At 34.6% G+C, this 23,893-nt stretch overlaps 2 protein-coding genes and 1 long non-coding RNA gene across 7 annotated transcripts in view; 2 read left to right on the top strand and 1 right to left on the bottom strand.

Moving 5' to 3' along the window:
• The first annotated feature begins 8,334 nt into the window (after window positions 1-8,334).
• On the top strand, window positions 8,335-16,088 carry LOC131947175 (sorting and assembly machinery component 50 homolog B). The gene is made up of 15 exons (XM_059308310.1): window positions 8,335-8,471; window positions 10,515-10,559; window positions 10,746-10,805; window positions 10,938-11,039; window positions 11,200-11,287; window positions 11,423-11,523; window positions 11,783-11,916; window positions 12,102-12,189; window positions 12,520-12,648; window positions 12,853-12,924; window positions 13,199-13,282; window positions 13,517-13,658; window positions 14,145-14,291; window positions 14,587-14,725; window positions 15,443-16,088. Exons 1-15 carry the CDS (start codon window positions 8,451-8,453, stop codon window positions 15,486-15,488), a joined length of 1,398 nt encoding a protein of 465 aa, XP_059164293.1. The 5' UTR covers window positions 8,335-8,450; the 3' UTR covers window positions 15,489-16,088.
• A 528-nt stretch (window positions 16,089-16,616) lies between these two features.
• Window positions 16,617-23,893, bottom strand: part of LOC131947167 (uncharacterized) — a 33,814-nt gene continuing 26,537 nt past the window's right edge. For all 5 annotated transcript variants that reach the window (XM_059308293.1, XM_059308292.1, XM_059308295.1 and 2 more), the window contains exon 3: window positions 16,617-18,790. The gene's annotated coding sequence lies outside the window, so the exon portion shown is untranslated. The remainder of the gene's footprint in view (window positions 18,791-23,893) is intronic.
• On the top strand, window positions 20,006-22,638 carry LOC131947168 (uncharacterized). The gene is made up of 3 exons (XR_009387845.1): window positions 20,006-20,367; window positions 20,510-20,546; window positions 22,471-22,638. It is a non-coding gene; the product is annotated as an uncharacterized LOC131947168 (long non-coding RNA).

The following is a 23,893-nucleotide window of genomic DNA, read 5'->3' as shown; positions in this document are numbered from 1 at the left end:
AAACCTGACCGCTAGAACTGTAACATGCAACAAGGTGTGAGTTACAAAAGTTGGGCAGCTGCTGCATGCACCGAGTGAGTAAAACCACGCGCAATCAATGTGGATACAGTCTGACGCCCTCACGTTTTAACTCGGAGTCGGCTTGTTCGTTTTATACCGACATTCTCAACTTGTGGTTTGCATAGCAAGATAAAAAATAAAGCGGGAGTGATCTCCCCTAAACTTTCCCGAATTTTCTTGTAAAAACATTACGGGGGATTGCAACTCGGGATATAGACATGTTTTTTAATCAATTTTTAAATACAACTTTTTAAAAAAGAATAGGATCTCGTAGAAAAAAATGCGCAACAAATGAACAGCAAACAATGTGTGTATTATAGTGCGGAACATTAGTACTTTATAAATTCCTATGCGTTTTTTTTTAGAAATCGGAAAGAGCGTTAAAGTACTACTTCCCGTAAACGGAAATTACTCAAAATTTGATAGAAACCAGAGAGTTAGATCTTTTACTTGTGTGTAATTTCATCTATCTATCAGAAACAGTACTCAAATTATTGGCTTATGAAAAACCGAAAGTAGAATAAGTTCTCCTTCCGGTTACCGGAAATAGTTGAAAAGTTGATACAGATCTACGTAATACTTACATATTAAATTTCATCAACCTAGCTGTAACGGTACTCAGGTTATCGTGTTCACAGACACACAGACCATACATCCAAACACACAGATATACGGACAGAATGGCAAAGCACCGTTTTTCCGACTCGATTACGCGTAAAATACCAAAATTTTTATAAAACTTGTATTTAGAATTTTCGCTTCATTTAAATTAATTCCCCTATACTTAGTATATGATGAATTACTGAGGTGTAAAACGGTGAAAACTGTCAAAATTTCATGTGATTTTAGTTCTCGATTACAATACTTCCTTTATACGACCAAATGTAGCGATCTGTTGACTTTCAAAACGTTCAAGTTGAGTCGATCAGAAAGTTGGTTGATTAGTGAGAGAATTTATTATTATTTAGACTATTATTAACTGGAGAAGACTAAAAAGTCGGTTGAGACATTTGTATATGTATATATATATATATATATATATATATATATATATATATATATATATATATATATATATATATATATATATATATATATTTATATATATATATATATTCTCTATAAATAAATATTTATATATGTATGTGTGTGTTAATGTAATGGTCAAACCAACTTCGAACTATCCAGTTGTATGTATATTAGAAATTAAACACCATCCATTTCAATGAGTTTTTTATTGTCTCGGTACACCAGCGTTTTATACGCCTAAGGTCACATGTGAGCTTTAAAGAGCTGATAATTGGACTCCAGTTCAAAGACCTTTTCTTCAAGTCAACAAGTTAATCCCCCAACCTTCAGGGCATCTATACATTTATTAAGCTTAAAGAAAAAAAATCGTGTCAAAACATTTTTTTTTTAAATCCAACTTGCCAGCGAACCACCGGCCAGTGACCGGATTAATTAAGCCGGCTAAGATTATCTCCCTAATCAGTCAGGTTGCGTTGATATTGGCAGGAGTCCCGCCAGACCGCACGTGGTGTAAGCTGACCGTCTGCTAATCGGCTTAAGAGAGTTCATTGCTCTTGGTGTTTTCCAGGCAATAACCTTTTTGACAACGATTTATTTATTCTGCCTGATAAAAAAAAAATTGCTCTTCCAAAAGTTTAAATTATAAGTAACCATTAAGAATTTGTCGAATATAATAGCATTTTTTTCTTTTAAAAACTGACATATATTTGGTGTTTAGGACTGTTGTCAGGTTTAAAGAAAGCCTAAGGTATAGGTTTGAAAAATGTGATTTATTAAAGTTGAATATTTCAATTGATATATCGGTCATGAGAGATTATCAAAAATATTAGCCGCTCTGCTGTCTGTTTCTTGTTACTCTGCATCAGTCTTAATACGTTGATTTATTTAGAAATAGCTTTAGGTGATTGTTTGATACTGGACTTTCTAAATACGTGCTCCTTCATTGACAACAGAAGGAATCCCTGATGTGAACGGCTTTAATATTCCGTAACAATGAAATAATAAGGAGCAGAAAAAATGTAATATCGTACTGAGTGGTTATGATAAAGGAATAAATTTTGTCGTTCCATCTTTAATAAAGTATGATTCAAATCTTGGAGTTGTTTCAGTAGTGAACATGGTAACACGATAAGATACATTTGACCAGACTTTCGATGCAAGGGGAACAATCGTTGAATATTTTAGTTAGAGCTAAGACATTTTCCGAGTTATGTAACCTAGATGTAAACAAGGTAATTAAAAAGTCTAGTGACAATTTTAGCGCAATTTCCTTATGTTATCTAAAAATAGCTCTGTCGTAGCGTAAATCAAGAGCAGGGTTAGTAAAACCATTGGTTAGTTATTAAAATGTTTTTTATTAATTTTTTCAGTATTTTACATGTTTTATTTACAATAGAGTTACATGACTAAAAATCATTGCGCGCCTACTGAACGTGATGGCGCAGCCATGGAACGCGATGGCGCAGCTATTGAACGTGATGACGCGTGTGGTGTGGTTGGAAAAAAATGCCTTCTAATTCGGTCCAAATTTTAATTAATTCAAAATTTTTTTTTATGACCGAACGAAAGGATATTTTTGAAAACTTTCTTCGGCAATATTGTTCTAAATTATGGCAGGAATCGATTGGTACATGTTTCAAGTCGCTTAGTGGTCTGGTTGCCGAGATATGGGCCAAAAACTGCTTTTTTTCTAGGGTTTTTTGGCTTTTCCGGGAAATCCATGAAAGAAACCCGTAATTTTTATGGCCTATGTTCATCCTCGTAACTTGCTTAACATAATTGCTTTTGGAACTAGTGATCGATATTGCTTCGTTGAGGAGGAGATACGACTTAAAGCTGCGGACACACATCCATCCATCCATCCATCCATCCATTCATTCATACATCCAGAAATGACGGGTTAATAAACGCAATTCTCCCAGAGTTTCTTCCAGGCATCTCTTCGGGGGGGGGGGGGGGGGGGGGGCGAAGCCCCCCCGAAATTTTTTTACCCGCCCCCCCGAACGAAATGAAATTTATATAATTTATATAGAAAATATATACTTTTAACAGTGTCCGCCCCCCCGAAGAAAGTTTACCGCCCCCCCCCCCCCCCCCGAAGATTTCTAGTGCCCCCCCGGAGAAAAAAGTCTGGAAGAAACACTGAATTCTCCAGAATGGAAATTGCGCTAAAAAAAAGTTTAAATGTAAATCTATAGATCTATAATCTTTATGCTTTTATTTGCACTTTTCGCTACGATTTTAAATAATTCTATATTATTTGGAAGGGGGGAGGGTTGAAATGTTGAATTTAAGGTCGAAGTACTTACATTTTAAAACAAACATAAAACTCGTAACCTGCGTATAAAAAGTGACATTAAGACGACATTGCTGGTGTTTTAAAAAAGAACACCTCACAACGTGTAAATAAAGCACTGGAGTTATACCTACACAGGAGTCATCAATATCATAAGCAACGGCATGGTTTGTAATGGGGTTTTTTTTTACCTCCCCTCCCTTCCCAACCACACAAATCTTAACTACAGATAATTATACTGTTACACACACACGCGCGCGACACATAAAGTGCTTCATACTTTAATACTTTGCATGCCTTTTTGATCGGTATTGGAGAAAATCCTTGGAAAAAAAATAATATATTAATACTTTGACGTTTTAAACATACTGATCTTTCTATCTAGACTCTAGATTCTACTTTCGATATTTAGGTCGAATAATAAACTTTATCGAAAATATTAGCCGTATAGCAGTTAATAGGTAACCATTTTTGTGGAGGTCCACATGTATGTGTGTGTGTAGGGGGGGGGGGGTCTTAAATCCGAAATTTTTATGGACGTCATAAATTGATGAACATCCTGTCCTAGTCCTAGGCCTACAAATACGACAATCTATTTATTATTATTCCATTATAGTTAGGAACAGTTTACTCTCTATTTTTGATCGTGTGTCTACTAAACTAATTTTAAAAAATTAGATCTATAAAAGAGCTACAAATACATTATTCATATTTAAAGCTTTACAATGTTTCCGTGGATTTATACATGTTTTTAAATTAATACTAATAGTTTCGCTGTCTGTCTATCTATCTATCTATCTATCTGACAAGAACGCTCTAGAGAAAACACAAGGAAAATAAAAACATGCATAGTAATTCGAAAAACGAAGTATGACGTCGACACATTTAGCGCACAGAGTAGAAAATAATCTCAAGCCGGATAGTGCACACATTGATATGACGTCATTGATTTGGTCTAATTTGGTCTAATCTAAGTGGTTTGCGTGAAGTTTCTTTCATACAATTCTTCGGGTAGGGGCGAAGCCCCACCCCCGCGTAAGAACGTCTGAGCCCCCCCCCCCCCCCCTCTCCCCAACTCAAAAGAAATTTCCTCATCGATACTCTATAATAAAATTACCGCCTAATTAATGTGTCTAATCTAAAAAGTGGTTTTCTTGCAATTTCTTTAATGCAATTCTTCGCGTAGTGGCTATGCGCGACACCAGTGTTTCTTTCAGACTTTTTCCTCCACGGAGAGGGGTGAGGGTACTTGAAATTTTCGGGGGCGGGGGTAGAATTTTCGGGGAGGGGGCGGACACTGGAAAAAGTAAATAATTATATTTCGTTGAATGGGACGGTAGACATGTTTTTTTAGGGGGGGGGTGGGGGTGTGTGTGGGTGGGTGGGGGGTGGTGTGTGTGGGGGTGGGGGGTGGGGGGGTGGTGTGTGTGGGGGTGGGGGGTGGGTGGGGGGTGTGGGGGTGGGGGGTGTGGGGGTGGGGGGTGGGTGGGGGGTGTGGGGGTGGGGGGTGTGGGGGTGGGGGGGGGGGGTGGTTTTAGTTTAGAGAAAAGAGACAGCACTATCAGCCTAGCGCCCGGTGTATCCTTCCTCAACGGGCCATTTTTCTCGTCTATAATAATAGTTTCGCTGTCTGTGTATCTATCTATCTATCTGTCTGACAAGAACGCTCTGTCTGACAAGAACGCTCTAGAGAAAACATAAGAAAAAATTCTATCTGACAAGAACGCTCTAGAGAAAACACAAGCAATTTAAAAACTCTCACAGTAATTCGAAAAACAAAATATGACGTCGACACATTTAGCACAGAGTAGAAAATAATCTCAAACCCAGAGAGTGCTCACAGTTATATGACGTCATTGATTTTCGCGTTAACATTGAATAAAAAGGAAATGTTGTCTAATATTAATCGTTTGCGTGAAGAGTTTCTTGCATACAATTCTTCGGGTAGGGGCGAAGCCCCACCCCACGCGTAAGAACGTCTGAGCCCCCCCCCCTCCCCAACTCAAAAGAAATTTCTTCATCGATACTCTATAATAAAATTACCGCCTAATTAATGTGTCTAATCTAAAAAGTGGTTTTCTTGCAATTTCTTTAATGCAATTCTTCGGGTAGTGGCTAAGCGCGACACCAGTGTTTCTTTCAGACTTTTTCCTCCCCGGAGAGAGGTGGGGGTAATTGAAATTTTCGGGGGCGGGGGGTAGAATTTTCGGGGAGGGGGGCGGACACTGGAAAAAGTATATAATTATATTTCGTTGAATGGGACGGTAGACATGTTTTTTTGGGGGTGGGGGGGGGGGTGTGGGGGGGTAGGGGTGGTTTCCTCATCGATACTCTATAATAAAATTACCGCCTAATTAATGTGTCTAATCTAAAAAGTGGTTTTCTCGCAATTTCTTTAATGCAATTCTTCGGGTAGTGGCTAAGCGCGACACCAGTGTTTCTTTCAGACTTTTTCCTCCCCGGAGAGGGGTGGGGGTACTTGAAATTTTTGGGGGCGGGGGTAGAATTTTCGGGGAGGGGGCGGACACTGGAAAAAGTATATAATTATATTTCGTTGAATGGGACGGTAGACATGTTTTTTTGGGGGGTGGGGGTGGGGGTGGGTGGGGGTGGGGGTGGGGGGGGTGTGGGGGGGTGGGGGGGGGGGGTGGGGGTGGGGGGGTGGTGTGTGTGGGGGGGATGGGTTGGTTTTAGTTTAGAGAAAAGAGACAGCACTATCAACCTAGCGCCCGGTGTATCCTTCCTCAACGGGCCATTTTTCTCGTTAATACTAATAGTTTCGCTGTCTGTCTATCTATCTGACAAGAACGCTCTGTCTGACAAGAACGCTCTAGAGAAAACACAAGGAAATTAAAAACATGCATAGTATTTCGAAAAACGAAGTATGACGTCGACACATTTAGCACAGAGTAGAAAATAATCTCAAACCGGAGAGTAAACATTGAATAAAAAGGAAACTTTGTCTTATCTAAGTGGTTTGCGTGAAGAGTTTCTTTCATACAATTCTTCGGGTAGGGGCGAAGCCACACCCCCGCGTAAGAACGTCTGAGCCCCCCCCCCCTCCCTAACTCAAAAGAAATTTCTTCATCGATACTCTATAATAAAATTACCGCCTAATTAATGTGTCTAATCTAAAAAGTGGTTTTCTTGCAATTTCTTTAATGCAATTCTTCGGGTAGTGGCTAAGCGCGACACCAGTGTTTCTTTCAGACTTTTTCCTGGACACTGGAAAAGTATATAATTATATTTCGTTGAATGGGACGGTAGACATGTTTTTTTTTTTTGGGGGGGGGGGGGGGGGGGGGGTGGAGGGGTGGTGTGTGTGTGTGTGGGGGGGGGGGTTGGTGGGGGTGGGGGGTGTGTGGGGGTGTGGGTTGGTTTCAGTGTTTCTTTCAGACTTTTTCCTCCCCGGAGAGGGGTGGGGGGTACTTGAAATTTTCGGGGGCGGGGGTAGAATTTTCTGGGAGGGGGCGGACACTGGAAAAAGTATATAATTTTATTTCGTTGAATGGGACGGTAGACATGTTGTTTTTTTTTGGGGGGGGGGGGTGGAGGGGTGGGGGGGGCGGTGTGTGGGGGGCGGTGTGGGGGGTGGTGTGTGTGGGGGGTGGGGGGTGGTGTGTGGGGGTGGTGTGTGGGGGTGGGGGTGGTGTGTGGGGGGGGGTGGGTTGGTTTTAGTTTAGAGAAAAGAGACAGCACTATCAGCCTAGCGCCCGTTGTACCCTTCCTCAACGGGCCATTTTTCTCGTCTATAATAATAGTTTCGCTGTCTGTCTATCTATCTGACAAGAACGCTCTGTCTGACAAGAACGCTCTGTCTGACAAGAACGCTCTAGAGAAAACACAAGCAAAATAAAAACATGCACAGTAATTCGAAAAACGAAATATGACGTCGACACATTTAGCATAGAGTAGAACATAATCTCAAACCAGAGAGTGCACACAGTAATATGACGTCATTGATTCTCGCGTAAACATTGAAAAAAAAGGAAATTTTGTCTAATCTAAATGGTTTGCGTGAAGAGTTTCTTGCATATAATTCTTCAGGTAGGGGCGAAGCCCCACCCCCCGCGTAAGAACGTCTGAGCCCCCCCCCCCCCCCCAATTAATGTGTCTAATCTAAAAAGTGGTTTTCTTGCAATTTCTTTAATGCAATTCTTCGGGTAGTGGCTAAGCGCGACACCAGTGTTTCTTTCAGACTTTTTCCTCCCCGGAGAGGGGTGGGGGTAATTGAAATTTTCGGGGGCGGGGGTAGAATTTTCGGGGAGGGGGGCGGACACTGGAAAAAGTATATAATTATATTTCGTTGAATGGGACGGTAGACATGTTTTTTTTTGGGAGTGGGGGGTGGGGGTGGGGGTGGTGTGTGTGGGGTGGGGGGGTGGGGTGGGGTGGTTTCCTCATCGATACTCTATAATAAAATTACCGCCTAATTAATGTGTCTAATCTAAAAAGTGGTTTTCTCGCAATTTCTTTAATGCAATTCTTCGGGTAGTTGCTAAGCGCGACACCAGTGTTTCTTTCAGAATTTTTCTCCCCGGAGAGGTGTGGGGGTACTTGAAATTTTCGGGGGCGGGGGTAGAATTTTCGGGGAGTGGGCGGACACTGGAAAAAGTATATAATTATATTTCGTTGAATGGGACGGTAGACATGTTTTTTTTTTGGGGGGGGGGGGGGTGGTGTGTGTGTGGGGGGGTGGTGTGTGTGTGGGGGGTGGTGTGTGTGTGGGGGGTGGTGTGTGTGGGGGTGGGGGGGGTGGTGTGTGTGGGGGGGTGTCTGTGGGGGGGGGTGGGGGGGTGGTGTGTGTGTGGGGGGGGGGGGGTTGGGGGGGTGTGGGGGGGGGTTGTTTTAATTTAGAAAAAAGAGACAGCACTATCAGCCTAGCGCCCGTTGTATCCTTCCTCAACGGGCCATTTTTCTCGTAATAAATATAGATCTAATTTTAACAGAAACAATAATTTCGTTTTTCATATTGGTTTCAACATTCAAATTTTAACTGTTGTTATTGTTGTCAAAATAATCTCCCATACTAGAGCTCTTCAAACCGGTGGTATAAATTTCGGTCATGGGGACTGTTCATGCAAAGGTAAAAATTCAATGTCAAATTATGAATTTTTACTTAAAGCGAAAAAAGCCCCTTAAAAGTATTATTATATATAATTTAGATGCCCAATATTAATGCACCAAAACTTTCCATTTCACTAACACAAATTAATACGTTTCCCTCGCCAAATGAAATAAATGTAGTGTAGTTAAGTGTAGGCATTGATTGAGGTGGTTGGGTTGGTTCTGAAACTGTAGAAATAAGAAATAAGAAAGCCACATGCGACGTAAAGTCCATGCCATTCATTGAGTAAATATAAATAACTAAATATTAAATATTGCCCTTGGCATGTGAAATAAATTAGACACTGAGTGGGTTGATTCCGAAGAAAGTATGCCATTGATTGAGTTTGTTTGAGACTTTAAACTTTAATCACTTGATTGAATTTTGAGACTGGCTGGGTAAGGTAACTGACTGGGATGCTTGTTATTTGTGACTTGTTATTGTTAAAACTTAAAAGTTACAATAACAATGTTAACTCATTAACTAATATTGAAACTGAGAGTTCAGAGTTAGTTACCTTACTCTAAGTGACTCTAGTCACTAGTCTAGACTCAAGACTAAAGTGTCCCAGACACTAAGCTAAGCTAAGACACTAAAAGTAGAGAAAGTGCAATGAACTTAGAAGAATATTTAAACATCGGTACAAAATTAACAACCCAGTAGTGAGTAGATACTAGATCTAAGTTGTGTTTAAGAAACAGAGTAGGCTATATGATTAACATTAATAACATTGATATGATTATACTTTACTTAAGCCTAAATTTAGTTATTAACATTAGTCTGTTTTACTTAAGCCCAATTGAGTAAAATATTGATTGTCTGTTTTATGTAAATATAAGTATTTCAAATAATAAATTAAAATTTACTTTTAAACAGAGAGCAGAGCAAGACTATTATCTCAAAAGTTCTGGGTTTTGAACATAAAGCCTATATTCACTTGAAGTGATCATTTCATTTCTTTATAATACAAATGGCAAACCATATGCGTTTCCCATCAGCCAAAGTGCTCACAAGCATTATTAGAAGTTAAATAATTTGATGCATAGGCATAATATTCAAATGATGGTTAGGCTAAGCTTTGTACTAGATACAGGTATAATAATATTAGTATGTAAATTCAAATAACATATAAGGGGGAAAAATGTCGTCTGACCAATTTTCTCTGGAATACATAGAGAAATTCTACTGTGTACTAGCTTACTGACAAGTGCTTAAATTCTTCAAATCACACATTAGATCATGTAGAACCCATATCTCCTCTTAAAACTTAATCAATACATTTTAAAATTTGTCTTGTGTAAAAAGTGCAAATTTTTTTTTAAATAAAAAGAACTAAAATTACATTAAGGGCTTTATTAAATACGAGCTGACCCGCGTAGTAAGCATATCCTCTGTTTAGTTGTTTTATTTTCTACTTTTCAGTCAATCATAATTCACTACCAATGCTGCGACTGAAAATATTTTGCTATAAAACACTATCAGTCGCTGGTAAAGACGATTATCCTCACCCTCCCTCCCCACCCCCGCCCCTCCCGCGAACTATGTGAAAGCAGCCGTCCTTGACGACAGTTTACAGATGACAATGAATAGTTATGGCAGAAATTGTTATTACCTCCCCTTTTAAAATCTAAATTATCTGTCCTTACCCCTAATAACTGACCCGGTCCTACGATTGTAAACATTTGGGGTGAACCACAGCTCACCTGACAGGTGGGGATAAGGGTGGTGGTGTTTTCTATGGTCCCCATGAAGAGAATTATATATATAGGTATGTGTTACTGCTAAAAATAGATCTTCAAATAGATTTTTTTTACTTTTTTTACAACTGCTAATACTTTGATTAACTTTTTGTAGTCTTCTCTTTTGTACACTTTTAGTTAGTCTGATGTTATCAACTATGCTTAAGTATGTTCGAAAAGCATGGTCTCAGTCCTATGCTCCCTAGGTAACAGAAGGAATAAGAATGAAAAGCTAAAAGTCTACTTGTAGTCAGTCTTAACTTTTTTTTAATCTCCACTTCAGGCTCCTTCAACAGCTGATCCCCAACCTAAAGGAATCAAGACTTCAGTTAGTTTACTTTTTTATGATGCATTTCTTTTGTTGTTTTTTTTTTATAGAAATCAATTACATTCCAAAATCCTGTTTTTGTAACATCAAATGGAATTCTGTTAAATTCAAGAATATTAAATTTTAAATGCCTTTTTTACTGACTCTAAAAATTATTTTTCTGTATTTGTTTTTTTATTTTTACAGCAATCATGGCCAGCAGAAAGAAAAAAAGAAGAAATGTTTGTAAATTTTGATAAACTACCTGTAAGTGAACATGATATCATCAAAATAATTGAATGGTTATTACAAAAGATTTTTATTTATTTTGTTTAATATAATTGGATTTGTTAGTTATAAAAAAAAATATCAATGGATTTGACTTATCTATTAAAACAGGTGAGAGTACAGCGTGTTGTTGTTGATGGTCTTACTCGAACCAAAGATGACACAATCATCAAAGAAATCAAACCATTACTTGCTGCTAAAACATTTGATGAGGTCAGTGCTTTTATTTCAAATGTTGTAGGTTTTGAATAGAGAATATCAATATTTTTTGTTTGCTAATTAATTATATTAATAATTTTTGTTTTAAATCAATGATAATATTTTTGGTTAAAACTGCATTCTATCTTTTTGTATTTTTTAAATTAAATTTCAGCTTGTTCAGCTTAGTTATAAAGCCAAAGTTAAAATGGAGCGACTTGGATTGTTTAAAAATGTTGTCATTGCCATTGATGTCAGCAAAGGTTCATTGTTGTTCTTTGTATTTAAAATTACAAAATGCTTTAAATATTGAAATTACCAATATAGTAATTAATTTTCCTAAGTGTTAAAGGGATTGTAGTTGTCTATAGTACTTTAACTTTACTCTCTCTTTACAGATAAGCGAGAGAATGGTTATGAGGTTTTGTTTGAAGTCCAAGAATTCAGGAGGGTGGATGGTGGTATCTATACATCCATCAGCAACAATGATGGAAGCCTGGTAAGAAACCTGGAGTGAAATTTGTGGTGTTGTTATACTAATATTTAATGCTGCTTTGAAATTCACTTGTAAAATTTACCATAATGCCGTCTTACTTAATGATCCTGACGTCTTTTTTAAGACTTCAGCTGTGACTTTTTATATTTTAATTTATTACTTAGAGGAATTAAGTCAATACTTACCTATGTGTTTTTATTGGTAATGGCTATTGCTAAAAGGTCATATAAACTTTTACTGTAAAATGGATATTTCTCTTCAGGACTTTCAAGTAAAGATGCCTAATATGTTTGGAAGAGGGGAACGCTTTAGTTTAGACTACACTGTGGGGACTAAGAAAACGCATGGTTACAGTGCCTATTTTAAAAAACCTCTCAACAACAACCCTGACATGTTGTAAGTTTTATTTTCATATACCACAGCCATTTATATTCAGGACCTTTGTTACATTATATTTTTTTAATTGGAAGATACATAATATTTTTTTACAAATATTGTTTAGCTGGGGCAGCAAAAGAACAAATATTTTTAAAAATTAGATTTAAAAAGAGTTTTAAAACTTGAACCATTTTTGTCTTTAGCTTCGGCAGCACAGCTTTCCAGTTCCATGGTGAATACCCATGGAGTGGTTACAAACAAACAGACAGAGGAATAGCATTTGATCTCACTGTAAGAATATGTCTTTTTATTTGTTGTTGATCTTAGTTTTTAGTGTAAAATGAAGCAAAAAATCTTGGTTTACATTTTATGAATTTGCTTAAGTTATTCTCCTCTAATGTCTATTGAAATGTTATTTTGAAATCATATTTAAAAAGTTATAAATATTAGCCCAGGGATAAAGAAATACAAAAATATTTTTAAAACATATTGGCCTACTAGTTTAAAAAAAAGGTTATTGGCTTTTGAATGTTTATCTTATCTTGTTAACCAAGAGATTTCCAATATCTGTAATTTGTTGCACTGGCAGATTGGTAGATAAGTTTTTTTTATTTGTTTCAGTTCCCGACTTTCTTGGGTTCACACAACTTACAGTGGGAGGGGGTCTGGAGAGAGCTGAAGGCATTATCAAGGGAAACGTCATTCTCAGTACGTGAACAGGCTGGGCATTCACTCAAATCTAGTTTAAAGGTAAGATTTGATTTTGTTTTAAAAAGTATTGGTTAATTTGTATATAGTTTTTTTTCCACTAGATTATTTTAGTCTTTTTATAGTATTTTAGCCTCCTATGATAATTATTTTCTTTTCGTTGAACATTATAAAAATCAAGTATTATATATAATGTTTTGTATGAAGAAAATAATACAAATGTTTGTGTACTTTTTTTTTACTTAGCATACGTTTTCAATCGACACCCGTGACGATCCAATTTTGCCCACTACTGGTGCTCTATGGCAGACTAGCCAGGTAAATGTTGCTGTAGATGCTATTATTAGATAAAAATATATGAACCTAAGTATTGAAGAAATTGGGTAGATTGGCTGTTGAAATACCAGCGGATATAATCTGTAATATTCAACAAAAATACAGAGTAACAGTTTAAAATGTACTGCATCTTATAGCTTTAACATTACTTTTTATTGAAAAAAATTAACTGTTTAAATATGTTTATTAGTTTATAGCAATGTACTTTTAATTCTAAAAATATTCTCTAAGTATTTAATTTTTTTACAAAACAAAGGAATATGCTGGACTTGGTGGTAATGTAGAGTTTGCCAAACAGGACGGAACTTTTCAGTGGAACTTTTCTCTTCCTTTTAGCACGGTAAGAATTTAAATGGCTGAATCTGTCAGTTTTAAAGTAATAAATATCACCTGATATAGAACTAGAAAACTTAGATGATAATACATCATATTATGTGCATTGTATGTTACTGACAGTTGATGATTTATTTTATATTAACTAAATTAACAGATTTTTTAATTATATGTTTTAAGGTTATGTTTATTTAGATTAATTTATAAGTATAAAAATGTGTGAAAAATTTTCTACTTTCAGATATTTCAAGTTTCATTAGCTGGGGGTATTATGAGAACTTTAGATCCAAGGGCATCAATTTCTATTAGTGACAAATTCTTTTTGGGCGGCCCTTTGACCTTAAGAGGGTTCAACATGAGAGGGTGTGGCCCTCACAGTCATGGTAAGTCCCAGCAACCTGAGCATACACCCTCTGAGTCCACTCAATTGTGATCAGTATCCGACATCGGAACATTTTTTGGCTGGATTTCATGTTGAAGCAGGAGAGGTTGAGTTAATTAATTTCTTAGACCTGTGCACTACAAAGACATTGTGTTGTCAGCTAGATGTCCAGCTACTTTATTTTCCCTGTTGTCAGGTACTAATTTTGGCTGGGCTGACTGACATCTTACAAAACAGAGTCTGAAAATTCAGGCTAGACATCATGTACTCTGTCATTCAGTTATGTCACCTTAGGTTTTTTTTACTAACCACTGAATAGTCATTTCCCTGTTTTATCATTTCAAACTTGCCAGTTAAATATTTGTTAATGAATTTTTACTCTAAATGTATTTTCAGTTTTATAATATAAAAGTAAATTACAACTAGTTAAATATATTTTTATGGTAAAAACTGCATCAACTAACAAGACAGTGAATTTTTGTATCAGAAAATGCGCTTGGAGCTGAATCTTACTGGCTAGCTGCTGCACATATCTACAGTCCACTGCCATTTAGACCAGGAAAGGGCAAGTTTGGTGACCTCTTCAAAACCCATTTCTTTGTCAATGCTGGGAATCTTGGCAATGTCGACTTCAGTAAGTTTGGCCACAATAGATCTCTTGTTATTATAGATTGACAAACTATGAGTAATGTGACTTCTGTTCTAAAATAAATAGATTAATTAGCTAAAGGTAGTGGATTTTCTTAGTAAGTATGGATGGCTATAACTTTTAAGGAAAATTTTATCTGCTAAGGACAGGTTAAAAAGTGTGTAAAATTAATAGAAATAAAAATGCTCATTAACAATTTGAGTTGACAAAATCTGTTGTGCTAATTTTTATTTTTCATGACTAAAAATAAATTATTTTATTGTTTTTGCAATTCTTTTAGACAACTTGACCCATTCATTTCAAAACCTGGCCACATCACTAAGATGGTCCTACGGGCTTGGGGTTGTGTTGTGCATGGGGAGGAACGCACGTCTGGAACTTAATTATGTTATACCAATGAGGATACAGAAAGGTGACAAGTAAGTTGACCAGTTTTTTTCTGCTGTCTTTTAAACAAATGACAGCTGATGTTGTTGGTTGTGTGGTCAGAAGCATATAAGAAGCTGTAACTGGCTCAGATGTTGTGTGATGTCTGCTCAGTAACTTGAGAGCAGTAATGGTCATCAAGAAATGTGAGGCTTGTTATTGCAAGCTTCACCTGTCTTTAAAATTATGACCACTTGACCTGTCATTATTGCCTGCTTAATTAGTGTTTGCTTTGGTACAGTATTTTAATGTATGTATAATGGTTTCTATTTTTTTAAAAAACAACTTTTTCTTGTTATTTTTATTTTTAACTTGATCTATCATGTATTTTTTTTTAGAATTTTTTTCTAAAAGTGAAAAAAAAATTTTAAAATCGATCTTACCAGTTATTTGCTAGTTTGTTAGATCTATTTAATTATTAAAATAAATTTTTTACATTGATTTTTGTGTGTTAACATATATTCTATATTATTGGCATGGATATTTTTCACATTGTGTTAGAGACTGTATTACATGTGGAAACTCTATGTGCAATACTCTCGTCAGCGAACGTCCATATGTGCAATGTGCCATTTTTTAAAAATAAAATTGAGATCTGGCTGGGACGGCTCATTATTTATATATTTGAAATCATCCAGAGAACATTTTTTAAATTGGCAATAATGAACTGAATTATTTCCTTAATTATTTACTGATATTTCTTGTTTCAGAGCTAACCCAGGTATACAATTTGGCATAGGCATCCAGTTCTTATAGACCAGCTGTTAGTGACCATATGCTCTCCCAAAGTGCTGTAACACATTTCACCTGCACTGACCTGTCTCAGGTGGAGGTGGACGCTACTTACCATAGTTAATGGAAGGTATAATTCTTGTTAGAACATTTTTGAAAAGAATACTTTACATAAATTCTCTAATCAACAAAAAAATGAAAATGATTTCCATTACATATTTTTTTAAATCATAGTTTAAAATTTTAATACTGCAGCAAATGCTTGTTTATTCACAATAAATTTTGAAGTGTACAGAATGTCAGAATGACTTTTCACACAGACAAGTCTTGACTGTTACAAAATATGGTAGTGATTGAAAAAGTATGACTGTTCCAATAAATGCTGTATGTGTGGAATATTTGAGCTCCCCTTCCTTCAAGTTCCAAGATTCCAATCTAATGTTGAGAGTGAGTGACCACAAGGAATGCTAAAATAGAATTTGGTTGACAGACTCTTATGATTGTAGAAGCTAATTTATACTGCCAGGAACTACTTGTTTTAATCTGTCCTTAAAACTTCTTCCGTATGATATACAATGTATATTGCAGATAAAATGTTTTCAAATTAAACTAGCTGTTAAACACATTTTCTTTCTTTCTTACGTAATTTTTAAAAATTTTATTCACAGTAATTTTTAGAAAACTAAAATGTGTTTACTGTCAGTTTATGAGTTTGGGCAGAGCTTGTGTTGTTTTAAGCTCAGTATTAAAATACCCTTCTTAAGTACCTTTAACCAATTTAGTGGATTATGTTATACTTGAAGGAAGACATGAGATGAGACATTAAGGTATGTATGAAAGTATAAGTACTCTTAGAAGAAGTAGAGTTTATCTGTTACCCTCCACCAGCGTTAAATGAATAGTCAGTGTATGGCTTGCAGCCTGTATTTGCTCCAATGCAGATCAGATCATAGGAGATGGAAGTTGGATCAAGTTCATCCTATATTCTTGGGTTTGGTAACCAGACATGGACTTGTGGGTTAACAATCATGTGCTCTACCACTCCACCATGCCGGCCTATCAGCTCTCATGCTTATGTAGAATAAAATAGACATAAATTGATACAATTGTTATAATAAAAAATGGACCAAACGCAATTCTTCAAGCAAGATTTTGAAGTTTATTTACATTTCAGAAATAAAGTAAAGATAAATGCATTTAACCTTTGTCTAAATAAATAATCATGATTAACTTTTACATATTTATTACAGTGATTAAACTTTTTGAAATATTGATTTTTAGGAATCAATTTTTCTGCATAAATAGGTGCTCAAAAGATCATATACTGAATCTTTACAGAATCTTAAAGAAAGGATCCGGTAAATATTTCAAAAAGGTCCTGATATTTTTAATGTGAGGTACACTTTTTAAAATGGCTAGTGTGATACTGATAGTGAGACATTTATGTCTAGCTATAAAGCATTATAAACAAATAAATAAAACAACACAGCTTTGGTGAGCAGAGGTATCACATAAGATGGGCTTACTTGAAGTTTATACAAATACAAGAAAATGTTGAAATTTTAGACAGTTCATTCAGAAGACATCAATAGTGCTGAAATGCAATCACAAAAATTGTTTAACTGGAGGACACAGAAATGATCCTTTCCCCAATATTATTTTTTTAACAATTAATTTATTTAAATATAAAGCAAAGGATTACATCTTTCATTTTAAAGTACAATAAATATTTTATCATCGTATTGAAGCTCAATTAGCAAACTATTTAGATACATTTCTAAATGAGTTTATTTGTGAGACACTTGATAATTCAAGATAGTAGCTTCAAAAATTAAAAAAAGGTTACACATTAAAAACATAAAAAGATTAATAGTCTATGGCCTTCTACTTAAACTTTATTTAAGGTTACAAATTGTAACAATTCTAGCTTGTATACTTAAAATTTAATATAGGCTTTGAGATTATCAAAGATTTTTAACTGAATAAAGATCAGTAATTTCTTTTAATTTTCAAATGCAATGAAATGTGTAAATAGTTTTCACAGGGGAGGTAGTGAGATAATGTAACAATTCATTTGATAATTGCTCAAATAATAAATTACAAGAAGTACACAATAAATCTAATCTCTACCAGATAAAAAGAACTTGCAAAAAATTTAACTGAGAATATTAAAAAAAACACGGATTTTATCAGCTTTCTACACTAACAGTAGTAGGAGCTGTATTGTAACCGGTTTTTTACGTAAGAAGATCTAGTAAAAACTGGTTGCACAACCATCACCGCCAGCCCCAACCACCAGGTTGTCAGACACCTCAACAGTGTCACTGGGTTGTCTGTGGGGGCTGGTTATAAAAATTGGAATATATCCTTGTCATATGTCAGGGCTTCATTGGATTAGTCTAAAGACAAGCACATTTTTTTTCCTTCTTCTCAGTGACTTGAGATTGAGATTTTGCATTAAATCAGAAGCTTTAGCCTTAGTTTATCTTTGTAAAAGAACAGCAACCCGTGTTAAAATAAATAAATAAATTATAGCTGTAGCATACAACTGCCCTCATCCTACATGTTGCATCACTGATGTTAAAATATAAGAAATGCTGTTCAACTTCACTATATTTAAATATATTTTTGCAATTTACTACATTACTCTTACTTATAAGAACTTACTTTTCATATGTTTAAACCTTGATGCAGAATTTAAAAATTCAACTCATTGAAATAGTACCTAATGATTAGATACATTAAAGAAATAATATTCCAACAATAAATATATAAATACAATTATTAAAGAAGCATGTTTTATATGTGATACATTAAAAATTACAAAAGGAATAAAATATTTTATTTTAAAATATTTTTTACACACACTGTACAATATACAATTACTTGAAAATTTGCTTGAACAATTTAAAAGAGTTAACTTTTTCCTTCAAACCAGTAAATAAAGTTGGAGGCTAATCTTCATAAAGGTACCATTTGGTGTGTGGCGGTCATTAGAGTTACCTCGTTTATTGGACCGTGGCTAACGTTTAACACGGGCTAGTGTGGTAAGTTCTCTCGATGGCCTTTACGTTAGTTCACGAGTACGGTAGCCCAGTGGTCAGAACTGGATGGACTCGGTGATGTCATACAGAGGCTAAACTGAATTGAACTCGAGATCTTTAGGCTTCAACCCGTGCTCTTTACCACACGTTCACATTGTTCTAAGATTCCTTACGAAAATCAAACCGAAACTGGATAAAAGTAGATAAGTCACGTTCTCTAACAGCATGAGTCATAAAACATATTGATGTCGTATTTGCCTTTTATTCTTCACTCCTGCCCACCTGAAGATAAAAAAAAAGTTAATGACATTAATGATTTTAATCGCACACACAATATTAATTCAGTAAATAGCAACAGTAACTCATATGGTAGGGGAGACCAGCCTCGAATAGTTGTAACAAACGCAACCCATAATTTTTAAAATCTATCAGCTAAGATCTTTTGTAAATATTATTTTCACTCTCTATTTTTCAATTTAAAAAATTAAAGCCTTGGGTGGTGTTTAACCTTATTTTACCTCCAGTTCCTATAAATTTATAAAACGTTTGTTTTGATTCTGACATTAACTATATTTTATTATTTAGTATTATTTACCCTACTGTGTTTAGCCTTTTGAACTAAGAGTATGACCTCTTGCGTTTAATATTTTAAAAAGTGACGTTGAGTTTGGCTCTAAATCTTCTCAGTTCTACATTTGACCGTAGCTACTTCGTTGTTGATTAGATTCTAGATCTATAAATCCCAAAATAAAGCTTATTCTAAAAATAACTTAAATGCAGACTTTTCCGCAATATTTAAGTAATCTAGGACGTACAAATTGCCGTAAGCTTATTTTCCGTCTTACAATTTTTTGTTACTTTCATATCAGGCCACGTAAATTACCCAATCAGTTTGTGACATTTTTATTAAGAGGTCACACTTTGTGGGATAAGAAAAGATATTCGCTAACGCCACGATAACGGTCGTTTAACCGGTTCTGAAGTTACTAGACTGATAGTGGGGTTCGGGTCGTCCTACGTCATAGTATTACATTGAGATCTCGGTGTATTAAAAAGTCAAACTTAAGATTAAAGGGAGAGAAATATTAAAATTGAAGGTAGTGTGTGCCCTCCCCTGTTGGTTTTAATAAGCCTCATTGAAGTCGGGCTGGATTCAGGCCAGAGTCAACACGGCTGATAGCCGCGTCATTGTGTGGCCCCCACTAAACCAACATTCAGCTTGGCTGCCGTACTGCGGTTTTTAATTTTTGTGTTGTTTCGTTAACTTGTTGCCATTCTTGTCACAGCCCCGAAGCTTTCTTTACAGCTGTCCTCTTACGGTGAAGGACCCCCCCCCCCCCGTCCATTCCCCTTCCACCTATATTTTTTTTTCAATAACAAATATTGCAATCCCGATTTTAAAATGTTTGATGGGTAAAGTGTTGAGAAGTCTAATCTCTGACTGTAGGCTACTGTCATGTTCTATCCGAAACTGGAAAAGACGCTTCTCTTAATAGAAAGGAAAAGTCTATGTAATCATACTAAATTTTTAAAAAATTATTTTAAAAAATATGGCAAGCGATAAAATTATAGCTACAATTTTAAAAATTAAAGTCGATTAGGAACCATCGATTACACTCATTTTCATATTTTTGTGTTGAACATAAGCCGTTGAAAATGATTTTGAATTATTGTATAAATTTAAATATTTAATAAAACCGCCCTCAACCCCACCTTGAACTGAACTGAAGTGGCCAGGGAGAGTAAAACGATAAATGTCATAATATTTATTGTCCATGATAAATACGAACAAGGTTATCCAAGAAAACAAAATGGCGAACTAGGGAATATTTTCAGTTCGATTTAGGCTTTCAAAATTCGTTTGTATCCCTTTTCATTATAGTTGGCTTATTTTTTTTATGACTGTTATGTTCAGATTACTAATATCTAACATTATTCTTATTAATTGTTACCAATGTTTTTGTAGAATGTTTTTAACGCACGTTTCATTATTTTTGTTAGGCCTGTGCTGTGACTACTCACTGTGACTGTGAGTTCTGTGAGTGCTCTAAGCTAGAGATCTAGCTATAAGTTTCTAGATCTAATCTAGATCTAGATTATCTAGACTAGATATTTTTATAGAGAATCTAGTACTAGATCTAGATCTAGATGGAGTACACTAGAGATCTATTATCTAGACTAGAATCTAGCTAGATTCTAGAATCTATTCTAGATATAGAGTTCTAGATCTAGACTAGTATATTATACTGTATTATAGTATAGAATCTAGATCTATATACTATACTATATAGACATCTAGATCTAGTCTAGTAGTAGATCTAGTATGTTACGGCTTTTTAATATGTTTAATTATTTATTAAATATAAAAATACTAGATCTATTCTATTTAATTTATAAACTTAATACTACTCAATAATACTAACTAATTAATTATAGATCTAGATCTTATAGTTAGTTAAAGTTAAGTAACTTAAGTAACGTTATATTGTAGGACAGTAGATTTCTAGATCTATTATGTAAGTCAAGTAGTAGAGATCTACTCTAGTCTAGAAGTTATATAATATATATTAATATATTTTATAAAAATCTATATTAAATAATTCAATTTCAATAAGTAGATCGAGGCCTATATTCTATAATGATTGTACGAATAAATAGTAGTAAATATATTTACTATCGTAGTAGTATTAGTAAGTATAGTTACTCTATACAGTTACTAGGTATATTATAATACTTACAACCTCATAATTGCAAAATCATGACATTAGTGAATAAATTATTTAGTAGGCCAATAATTTCTATATTAATTTAATTTTAATAGTTAATACTTACTAAATTACTAGATCTGTACAAAATACATTTTATTTAGAATAATATAGGCTATGGTACAGATGACAGTCCTAATACTTCAATTACATTGTTATTATGATAAGGGCCTAGTTAGAGTTAATTACTAATTAGACTTATGATGACTTATGTTAGTCTAATAACTAATAGATTCATATTTAATAGCAGTAGGTCTATAGGCTTAAAATAGTATTGTAAAAAAATAAAGTATGCTTAATATTTACAGTTGTCATATTACTTTTAGTTTCAGTAAGCCTATCTAGACTGTAGATTTAGATGTAGTAGCTTAGTAGTAGTCTAGTAGGCCTGTGATAGCGTAGGTAGTTAGTATTAGTATGTAAGTTAAACAAAGTTAACTAGGCTTAATAAGGCTACAATTTTAAACTGTAAAAATTACATGTAGCCTAAATAAAAGGTTACAGACTAGTACATTAAATAATATCCAAAATTTAAGTTTAATCTAGATTAGTAGTCTAACAGTAATTTTAGGCCTCTAATAATAATAGTAAAAATTACTGAATAGAAGAGTAGGCTTACTAGTAAAGAGCTTATTTTAGTTCTACTTAATTAACTTAATATATGACTTAGTCTACTCTTAGTCTTATGTAGTGATCTTTAGAACTTAAAACGCAGAATAGTTGATAAAGCCAAAAGGTGTCAATTGTCATAGATGGATTAACTTACTAATCAAATTAATATAATTATCCTAATATTAATTCTAGTATTATGTGTATGAATTAATGATAGTTATAGTAGCCTAGTTTGAATATCAATTTTCAACTAATTCCTGAGGTGGCTAAACATAAGTAGTTGATCTTTATTGATACCTTTTTTTTTTAATAATAAATACATGACTTTTGGACTCTTTTGAAGGCTTTTTGTATTTAATGACAAACTCCTTACATTAAAATATTAAAAGTTAATTATTAGACCTATATTTTTAATGAATGGTAATGGTTAGATAGCCCATACAATCCAATACATAAATACGCATCATTGCTTTATAATCTTTATAAGACAGGCAAATATTTTTATTTATAACATTAAGAGTTGAAAGTATGTAAACATAATGAGTTTAATATAACAGTTTATGAAATTTATTTATGTTTTTTTAGATACTGTGGATTATACAACTGCATACAGAGAAGACAAAAGTCAAGATGAAGCTCAATTTAAAAACTGATCCAAGGATACATGTTGGACTCAAGAAAACTTGTTCATATTGAACAACTATTTTTTATTATGTTAGTTCTGAATGAATATGGCAATTAAAAAAAGAAAATCATAAACTTTGTTATGTTATTTTTTTTCAGCACTGGTTGTGTGTGCTGGTGTAAGCGGAAACGATATTATTGCTACCTTAATTCAATAATTAACTTAAACTGGCGAACTATAGTTTTTAAGAATATGGTGCTGAAGTAGATTTCACCTAGTTTTGTTGCCTCTCCATATTAATAAATTGTATGGTCAGCAAAATGTAAAACAGCTTTTACTAAGTTGTACTGTCTATAACCAGTCAGGTACCAGTTAAAGCTGCTTTGAATTTGAATCAGAGACAACCTAAAGGATTAAAATTTCAACTCAAGAACTTTTGCTTTAGCAGATGTGTTCACAAATATGTAGTCCCAAAGTCTTACATTTGCATATATCTATCATAGATGTTAAACATAATGTTAAGGGAAGAATCAAGAATATGGGTTTTTGTCAATTCTAGCCATACCAGCATATAAATGTAAACCAGGCTTAGTGAAGCATGGCTGATAACTAACCATCAACCACAAATACACCAAACTATAATCACTACCTGTTTCCTGGTAATGTGTTGTTATTGGCCGTGCAAGTTTATGAACATGTTGTAATTGTTAATATATTACAAAAGAAAAAGACAGTTGCTGATCAGATGCATTCCAGATATTTGAGGAAAAGATGTTTTCTATAAGGATAGGCAGCTATAGTAAATGAGGTTAGGGGAAATGTTAAGATAAACTATTTAATAATTGTAATGGCAGAGATACCATCAAAACAACAAATGTAATTGGGTTTGTATGACTAATTAATGAATATCCTATAAATAATAGCAAAATGCTGTAGTGGTCGTCCATAAAAGACTTTGAGGTAGTGGGGGAGATTTGGACCTTTGTGTCAGGGGGGAGGGGGTTCAGAAAGTAAGATGACACTTTTCCATGTTCAACAAACACTCATGTTAAGAAACTGAATTTAAGCCTTTAATTTGCATTATTAAAAGTTGTTTTATAAATTGTTATAAAATAATTCATCAATAGGCCTACATTGAATGTTGGAAAAGCTCATAGGTCTAAATATTTTATGAAAATCGGTGCTTTAAAAACAAAATAGCGGGGGGGGGGGGGGGGGTGTTGGCTTAGGTTTACTTTTTTGGGGAAGGGGGAGGTCTGGCATCGTTGTGACATCGTTAATAGATGACCCCATAATCAGAGGTCGATCTAGATTGATTAGGCCTATATTAAAATGTTGATATTAATTACGCTTTACTTATTATTACAATGGAATATAGCCTAG

The sequence above is a fragment of the Physella acuta genome, unplaced genomic scaffold, assembly GCF_028476545.2.
Source record: "Physella acuta isolate Inbredline_101_S28 unplaced genomic scaffold, ASM2847654v3 ptg000587l, whole genome shotgun sequence".
Classification (NCBI taxonomy): Eukaryota; Metazoa; Mollusca; class Gastropoda; family Physidae; genus Physella; species Physella acuta.
Note: the sequence above shows the minus strand (reverse complement) of the source record. Positions and strands in the feature narration are given on the sequence as shown.